Here is a 9,761-nt window from a genome sequence, read left to right as displayed (position 1 = left end):
TGCATGGTGTTTGGTGTCCTCCTCCCCTGGGCTGTGAATATATGTGATTAATAAACTGCTGTCAATCTCATAGGTCCAGTGTCCAGTGCTGCGAGTTCAACCACCTCCAGAACCCTAGGACACTCCGTCCCTCACCAGTGGGATGAAGAGAAGGTGAACAGAATATTGTATGTCCTACCCAACCAGCTCTGCTTCCCGCAGCTGCTGCTGCCTTTTTACTGCAGAAACAGTTCTCAGTCTCCTCCTAACCCCCTGCCCATGACAAAACCATCAGATTGCACAAACCTTGCACCTGCTCCAACCAGTGCACTATTTACCTTACAGATAACCCACAGCCACTGCCATCCTACTAAACCATTAAAACCATCTGCTGCGAACCCCTCTGCAGCAACTCACTCACCCTTGTTCCTCTGTCTCCAAACTCAGGAGTTAGAGCCAAAGACAATCTTATGTGTTTTTGCAGAGTAGGCCTTTAGTACAGGTTTGTTTACTGCCTTGGTACTCATTGATGAAGGGTGCTTGAGCGGTTAGGACAGTGGGATCAGTGTCTTCCCAAACAAAGGCACATTCATGTAATGCACACATCGATGATGTGGGCATGGATCTTCATATTTGCCCTTCCTGCTTCACAGTTTATAGTGAAGAGCAAGCAAGGGAAACGAAGCACCTGAAAAGCCTCTGTGGACTCTGGAGGGCTACACAACTATAAATTCCATTCATTTGTTTCAAGAAAACTTACCAAAGCCAGACTCTTCTTCCATGAGTGTGCCACAGTGCCACAATTACTGTAATAGTAGAAGTTCTTCAGGAAACGGTTCACAGTTGTTGACTCATATGTACCATATGGGTCATCTCAGAGCCCCATAAAGAAAAATCCTGAAAGACATGCCACTGATGTGAGTTGGTCCCTCCACACAAACCTCACAAAGGAGTTCTGCTGTGTCTCAGTATCAGAAAATATTACTGAATACCTGAGATTTGCCAAGCATTATATTAGGTACTGGAGACAGAAAAACATAGTTGCTGCTATTTAACCGCAATATTAAAAATTTTTTAATTTTAAATTATGTTAAGAAACACATAACATAGGGACACAGTGGGTGGCTCAGTCAGTTAAGTGGCTGCCTTTGGTTCAGGTCATGATCCCAGGGGCCTGGGATCGAGTTCCGCATCGGGCTCCCTGCTCCATGGGCAGCCTGCTTTTCCCTCTCCATCGCTTGTGCTCTCTCTCTCAAATAAATAAATAAATAAATAATCTTAAAAAAAGAAACATATAACATAAAATTTATCATCTTTGAAAAACTGAGGTATAATTGGGCGCCTGGGTGGCTCAGTTGGTTAAGCGACTGCCTTCGGCTCAGGTCATGATCCTGGAGTCCCTGGATCGAGTCCCGCATCGGGCTCCCTGCTCAGCAGGGAGTCTGCTTCTCCCTCTGACCCTCCCCCCTCTCATGTACTCTCTCTCATTCTCGATCTCTCAAATAAATAAATAAAATCTTGAAAAATTGAGGTATAATTGACATATAACATTATATTAGTTTCAAGTATACAACATGATTCAGTATTTGTATATATTGCAAAAATATCACCACAATTCTAGTTACTATCCATCACCTGAAAGGTTGCAAAAAATTTTTTTCTTGTGATGAGGATTTTTAAGATCTAATCTGAGCAACTTTCAAATATGCAACACAGTACTGTTAACTATAGTCACCATGCTGTACATTATATCACCATGACATAATTATTTTGTAACTGGAAGTTTGTACCTTTTGACCCCTTCACCCATTTCACTCACCCCCTACCTCCTACCTGTGGCAACCACCAATCTGTTCTCTATGAGCTTTCTTTTTGTTGTTGTTTTAAATTTCACATGTGAGTGAGATCATGCGGTATTTGTCTTTCTCTGAGTTATTTTACTTAGCATAATGCCCTTGAGGTCCATCCACGTTGTCACAAATGGCAAGATTTTATTCTTTTTAATGGCTGAATAGTATTCCATTGTGTATGTATATCACATTTTCTTTACATACTCATCTATCAATGGACATTTAGGTTGTTTCCATATCTTGGTTATTGTAAATAATGCTGCAACATGGGAATGCATGTATCTTTTCAAGTTAGTGTTTTGTTTTCTTCAGATAAATACCTAGAAGTAGAACTGCTAGATCATATGGTAGTTCTATTTTTAATTTTAAGATTTTATTTATTTATTTGACAGAGAGAAAGAGGGAGAGCACAAGCAGGGGGAGTGGCAGGCAGAGGGAGAAACTTAACGACTGAGCCACCCAGGCGCCCCGGTTTTCTTAATTTTCTATTCAGTTAGTTTTCTTTTCAGATTTTTGTGTGTTGACACAGCATTTTTATACATGAGCATTTTTATTAATGCCCAAGAGCTAAGATTTCCCTGGATATCTTTGCAGAGTAGCATCAGGCAGCAAGACCGCAAGCCCTCACATAGCAGCGTGCAATATGATGCAGAAATGTAGTATTACTAGATGGCAGCCAGAGACACTAGAGGGCAGCACCGGCCCACCCAGGGCTCCTGGTTCTGAGGACTCAGTGACCAGAACTTTTAAAAGATGATTTGCTCGTGTCTCTCAATCCTGCCCTTATTTCAGAATCACTGGCAGGCTTGTTAAAAATGGCCAGTTACAGGGAAGCCTGGGTGGCTCAGTTGGTTGGGCATCTGACTCTTGATTTCGGCTCAGGTCATGGTCTCGGGGTCATGGGATCGAGCTCCATGTGTGAGGAGGCTCCATTTCCTTCTTCCTATGCTGCCCCCTACCCAATAAATAAATAAATAAGTAAAATCTTTTTAAAAAGTGGCTGGTTAGATAATTTTGGGGTCCAGAGTAAAATGAAAATGCTGGCCCTGTATTCAAAAAGTAGGAAAAAATGCCTTTAAAGGTACTAAAATATAAAACTTTTTCCTTTTTACTACAGCCCCCGTCCCCCACTCTCCTGACTTGTCCTGTTTTTTTTACTTGTCTAACGTTATTCTAAATAAACATTTAAAACTTTAAATAACCCTGAATTTTACTGTTAATCGTTGTACAATGCCAGTTTTAAATGCAAATATCAGATCATTTAACCTTTATATAGGATCACCAACATTACCCAATTCATATTTTGTAGCTAACTCATGCATATGTACTTCATTCTTACCAAAACATGGAAACACTGCACAAAATTAACTCTATTTTTTATTTTACTTCTTGATATGTGTACATCTAGCAACACTCTATGGAAATCAGTGGCTTTCATAACATGCTTACCTTGTACTCACTTTGGGTCTTGAACAATTTCCAACATCATGGGTCCACCAGAATTCTATGTTTACGGGGACACTGCAAATGCTCCATGTGAATGGGGCAGCAAGGAATGGCAGACATACATGAGCCTGTTTTTACTCATGAATACTGCATTATCTCATCAGACACCACTTATGAAATACAAAATAAAATTACACTCCACACAAAAGTTTATTCCATTTCAGAGGCTATGGGCAATTAGTAATCCTTTCAAGGACACCCTAGGGAGCCTATACAACCTCATCAAGAAATGAGTATGGATTCTGCCAAAACCACAGACCACAGCTCAGAGGTAAGGGTCTTCAGCAAAGTCAGGCTTCTTATAGTCTGAAAAGTTACAGCAAAGACCTCCTTATGCTATTCTCAGATGTACCCAGTTAGCCTGGCAATTAAGAGTAGTTTCTTTGGAATTACACACACCTGGATTTGAATCTCAGTTTTTACCTGGGTGTTTTTTTCTTCTCCATTTTTAGATCTTTTATCTGTAAAATGGAGATGGTAATAGTATAAACATCATAGAGTGCTTGTAGGATTATAGGGGATTTTGTAAAACAAGAGTTTAGCACAGTGCCTGGCACAACTGATAACTACAATGGAAGAAAAAACCTGACAAACACCAATCTAAGATGCATCCTCACTGAAGGCCTCTTTAGCATCCCTGAATACCTGCTTACCTGGCTTCTCGTTATCTTACTTGGTAGAGGATAGAGTGGCTAACATAATTAGAAAATAGAAATAAATTGAAAGCATAAAAAATTAGTAAGATGAAAATAAACTGTCATTATTGGAAGGTGATGTGATTGTGCCTGAAAAACAGAAGATAATCAACTCAAAAATTACTACTAGTACTACTACCACTAGTATTATTACTACTACAGAGAGAGAGAGAAATGGAAAGAGAGAAAGAGAATTCAGTAAGGTAGCTGAACACAAAAATTAATATGCTGAAATCAAAAGCCTTTGTATATACAAATATACAATCAGGAGATATATTGGAGAAGAAAATCTCCTTTCCAATAGCAACACAAAATAATAAATACCTAGGAATAAAACATGCAAAACTTTTTTGAGAAAAACATTAAAACATTTTCAAATGTATAAATGCAGTCTTGAACAAATAGAAAGACGTACCATATTCTTAGGGATAGGAACACTAAAAAAATCTTCCTAAGTTAATTTATAAATTAATGTGATTTTTTAAAAAGATTTATTTATTGGGGCGCCTGGGTGTCTCAGTCGGTTAATTGTGGGATTCGTGATTTCAGCTCAGGTCATGATCTCATGGGTCCTGGATGGAGCACCCAGTGGGCTCCTGGCTCAGCCGAAAGTCTGCTTGAGATTGTCTCCCTCTGCCTCTCCCTGCCTGCTCTTTCTTTCTGTCTCTCTCAAATAAATAATTTGAGAGAGAGAGTGCACGTGTGAGTGGGGGGAGGGGCAGAGGGAGAGAAAATCCCAAGCAGACTCCCTCTGAACCCTACAAGGGGCTTGATCTCACCACGAGGAAATCATGATCTGAGCCAAAACCAAGAGTCCCATGCTTAACCAACTGAGCCACCCAGGCGCTCCTATAATTAATGTGATCTCAATAAAAATACCAATAGGTTTAACTGAGGGCAATTAGGCTGATTTCTAAATTTATGGTGGGAAGTAAGCAAAAATAGTAGAACTCTCAAAAGGAAGAACTATGATAGCACTGAGATTAGTGATATCAAATAATAAAAACTATATAGCCTTAATTATTAAAACACTATGGTACTTATGCATGAATAAACTGACAGATAAATGGAACTAATGAAAATGTTCAGAAATAGAACAAATACATAATAGTATATGATAGAGGTGTCATTTCAAATCAGTACAATAAACATGTATCTTTTATTTTTTAAATTTTTAAAGTTTGTTTGTTTGTTTAAGCAATCTCTACTCCCAATGTGGAGCTCAAATTCACGAACCTGAGACCAAGAGTTGCCTGCTTTTTCAATTGAGCCAGCCAGGCACCCCCAAACATTTATCTTTTAAATAAATGGTTTTAGGACAATTGGATAGCTTTTTCAAGAAAGATAGGTGAATTCATATTTTGTAGTATACACTTAGATAAACTTCCAATCAACAGATTTAATTTAAAAAATCATACAAAAAGTTTATACATTAAAGTACTAGAAGAATATATGGAATAATTCTTTTAGAACCTTGGAGAGAGGAAAGCCTTCCTAGTTAACTATGAAACCATAAAATAAATGATTAATTTATTCTGCATAGAATATCTTCTGCTGTATCTGCATATGGTAGAACGCACCATAAAAGAGCCAAAAGATAAATTACAACCTGAAATATATTGCAAATCTTTCTACAGACAAAGGCTAATCACCTTTTATATATAAAAAGTACCTAATAAGCCAGAAGTATTTATAGAAGGACAGAAACAGTCCATAGAAAAAGAAATACTAATGACTCTTAAAAACATGAAAAGATAGGGTGCCTGGGTGGCTCGGTCAGTTGAGCGTCTGCCTTCGGCTCAGATATGATCCCAGGATCCTGGGATGGAGCCCTGCATCAGGCTCCCCGCTCAGCAGGGAGTCCGCTTCTCCCTCTCCCTCGGCCTGTCTCCTACGCTTGTGCTCTCTCTCTGAAAAAATAAAAATCTTTAAAAAAAACATGAAAAGAAATTCAAACTTAATAAGATAAATGCAAGTTAAAATCACAATAGCAGATTGTGAAAATTCAAAAGTTCAACAGTACATTCTTTTGGCAAAGTAAAGAGAAATTGACAATCTCATATTTTGCTGATGGGAGTGCAAAATGGTGCAATCCCTAAGAACAATTTCAGAAATATTTGTTATAAATTGCAAATACATTTTCCCTTGACCCAACAATTACAACTCTAGGAATTATGCTTACATTTAATTCTGTCTTGGCAACAGCTTTTCTGAGGACTCAGACTAACACATACCCTTTTTGTGGGAAAGGTGGAAAAATAAGAATATATATCCATATTTGATGTATTTATATAAAATGCATTAGAAGGCTATAGAAGAAAAGAAGTTAAGGGAAGCAATAGAAATGGGGTGGTGGTAATGGGTTGGGTGGAGAAAAAGGAGAGAGCAAGAGTTTTGTATCCATGTGAATTCATCTATGCAAAAAATAAATTTAAAAGGCTCTTGGAGAATTTTTGTAAATTTTCTATTGTGAAATACAGACTCATGGGTAATTGCAGAGATAGTATAGAGGTCCTGTGTACTCTTACCCAATTTCTCCCAATGGCTACATTTTACATAATTATAGTAAAATATCAAAACTGGAATTTAACATTGACACAATATGTATATGATTCTAAGCCGCTCTATCACATGTATAGATTTGTGTAATCACCACTACTATCAGGTACAGAATTATCCCATCACGACAAGAAGAAGAAAGAATTTGATAGTACATACTAGAGGGAAAGCAGTCAGCTTGGCGTGTTAAGAACTTAGGCCTGAACCTGGGGCTCAGACTCAGAATGACTTGCTTTAAAGAAAGCATTTGTGTTACATCTCTCCAATGTTAAGTTTGGTGAGGCTGTAGTCAAACAGATCAATATGGCCTTGTTCTCATTCTCATTCTGAGATGGGCCGAGACATGCTAGGATTTGAAATGAAAATCTTTATTTCAACTTTATTATGGATACTTTAATACTTCTTCCAGTATCAACATGTTATTATGGAAATTAATCACCATTAAATAACCCCAGGTATTAAATACAAGAAAGCTAATTTCTTAGCTGATCCCCAGTTCTGAGCATTAAATTAGCCTTAATTTACTAGATTTCAGCTCAGATTTCAATACCTATATATTATAAGAGCCAGTTACAATGAATTAAGTTAAAACTCTCCAAGAAACTGACTGATATCTAGGATCAATCAACAATACATAAAGGCCTTGCTGATGGGAATGTAAACTGCAGCAACTGTCTTGGAGAGAAATTTGGCTATAGATATCAAAGGCTTAAAAATGTGCCATTTTTTTGACTCAATAATTCCACTTCTAGAAATTTGTCTTGAGGAAACAATTAAGCATATGTAAAAAACTTTATTACCTAGTATGGCCATCAAAAGAAATCATTAAAGAATACACTATAATATATTCACTTAATGTGAAAGAAGGCAGTAAGGAGGAAAAGAACAAAAAGGTCATAAGACGTATAGAAAACAAAAACCAAAATGGCAGACATAAATCTGACCATATCAATAACATTAAATGCTAAGGAGGCTGATTCTGTGGCCTTTCTGTTTGATTTGGTTGCCACTAAAAAACCTCAAACCTTGCCTCAAAATAAACTTACTGTCTTGAGAATGAGTTAGCTTTTCTGTTTTATTTTGACCTTTATTAACTTCATCCAAAAACCCTTCTTCACAAATGGACTTCTTAAAAGGTCTTCAGACTTCCTGCCATCAGAATTCTAATAGGTCCCTGATTCAGCATGAATAAATCTTGTCCTCTCACTGACTTGTCTCACTCTCACACCTCTCACACTGTATCTCAAGGGGTATGCATATCCCATGCCCAAGCAGGGAGCCATCTAAAAATATGATCTATTTTCCAAGTATAAACTGGGTTACAAAGAGGACCCTGGGGAATTTGGAGTCTTTTAAAGACTCCCTGCCAAAAATACCCTAAGGAAAACTGGAGTAAAGAACAAATCCTTTAGAACATATCCCAGATGAATACCTTTCTGTTAAACCAAGAGGTATTGAGTCAAACTGTAACTTTTTAGTGGGGAAGCCATAATTTACTAAATTCCAAAAGAAAAAGATATGGAAGAAACACAAATGCATATCACTAAGTGAAAGAAACCAATTTGAAAATGCTACATACTATATGATTCTAACTATATGACATTCCAGAAAAGGTTAAAACTATGGAGACAGTAGAAAGATCAGTGGTTGTCATGGGTTGGGGGGAGGGAGGAATTGATAGGCAGAGCACAGAGGATTTTTAGGGCAGTAAAAATATTCTGGGTGACACTATAATGATATATACACATCATTATACATTTGCCCAAACCCATATAATGTACAACACCAAGACCTTTATGTAGACTATGGACTCTGACTGATGACGAACTGATGTAGGCTCATCAGTTGTAACACATGTACCACTATGATGGGGGATATTGATAATGGAGGAGGCTGTGTGTGTTGGGGGGACCAGAGGTATATGGGAAATCTCTGTACCTTCCACTCATTTTCTGTGAACCAAAATGGCTCTAAAAAATAAAGCCTATTAAAATTAAAAATTTTATTTTTTTTAAAGATTTTATTTATTTAATTGACAGAGAGAGAGACAGCGAGAGAGGGAACACAAGCAGGGGGAGTGGGAGAGGGAGAAGCAGGCTCCCCACCAAGCAGGGAGCCCGATGCGGGGCTCGATCCTAGGACCCTGGAACCATGACCCAAGCCGAAGGCAGTCACTTAACCAACTGAGCCACCCAGGTGCCCCTAAAATTAAAAATTTTTTTTTTTTTTTTTTAAAGATTTTATTTATTTATTTGAGAGAGAATGAGAGAGAGCACATGAGAGGGGGAGGGTCAGAGGGAGAAGCAGACTCCCCGCCGAGCAGGGAGCCCGATGCGGGACTCGATCCCGGGACTCCAGGATCATGACCTGAGCCGAAGGCAGTCGCTTAACCAACTGAGCCACCCAGGCGCCCCCTAAAATTAAAAATTTTAAAAGCAGCAGGCCACCAGAATCCTGGACTCAGCATATTCTAAATTTGTTAAGAGGCCAGAGTTAGGTCAGAAAAAGACAATAGGAGATGAAGGGAAGTGGGTGGGTGATGGGTATTAAAGGCAGCACTTGTGATGAGCACTGGGTGTGGTATGTAAGTTATGAATCACTGGATTCTACTCCAGAAACCAATATTGCCCTGTATGTTAACTAACAAAATTTAAATTAAAAAAAAAAAGAAAAAAGAAAAAGGGTAAGGTATGGAGTATAAGGACAGAGGCTGAAAAGAACAGGAACTATTTCCTTTGAAATTCAGCAGCTTGGTAGCATGCAGCCTGAATAGTTCCATTATTCTACTGGGTGTATCAAGTCTAGTCAACAGTCTCATCAGACTAATGTTCTAAGAGCCTTCCTCACGAAAATGCTTTAGGATGGAAGAGATGACCAGAATGCCATTTTCAGTTGAAATAGGCATCGTTTACACTCTTCTTTGGTCAGTAAGGATTGGCTCCTTGTAGACCCTTTTAAGTACTAAAATAAAATATACATTTTAGTACTGGAGAAGGACATCACACATAGTGCAAAGCAATAATATATGGCATTAGTATGCATTCTCTTGATAAAATTCTCCAATGCTTAAAAAATCCATCCTTCACATAGCTGCTGTGAGAAATCTCTTAGATTTTTTGAAAGATTTATTTATGTATTTATTTGAGAGACAGAGAAAGAGAGAGAACACAAG

General features: G+C 38.1%; 1 protein-coding gene across 1 annotated transcript in view; it reads right to left on the bottom strand.

The window, feature by feature from the left end:
* The window catches only part of FAM205A (family with sequence similarity 205 member A), an 11,901-nt gene extending 2,407 nt beyond the window's left edge, over nt 1–9,494 (bottom strand). The window contains exons 1-2 of the mRNA XM_044920413.1: nt 9,437–9,494; nt 740–852 (exon numbers count right to left, since the gene is read on the bottom strand). Coding sequence (XP_044776348.1) covers nt 740–852; nt 9,437–9,494 — 171 coding nt within the window. The remainder of the gene's footprint in view (nt 1–739; nt 853–9,436) is intronic.
* Nucleotides 9,495–9,761: the final 267 nt, after the last annotated feature.

Source organism: Neomonachus schauinslandi, chromosome 13 (assembly GCF_002201575.2).
Source record: "Neomonachus schauinslandi chromosome 13, ASM220157v2, whole genome shotgun sequence".
NCBI lineage: Eukaryota > Metazoa > Chordata > Mammalia > Carnivora > Phocidae > Neomonachus > Neomonachus schauinslandi.
This window is presented reverse-complemented; position numbering and strand designations above follow the sequence as displayed.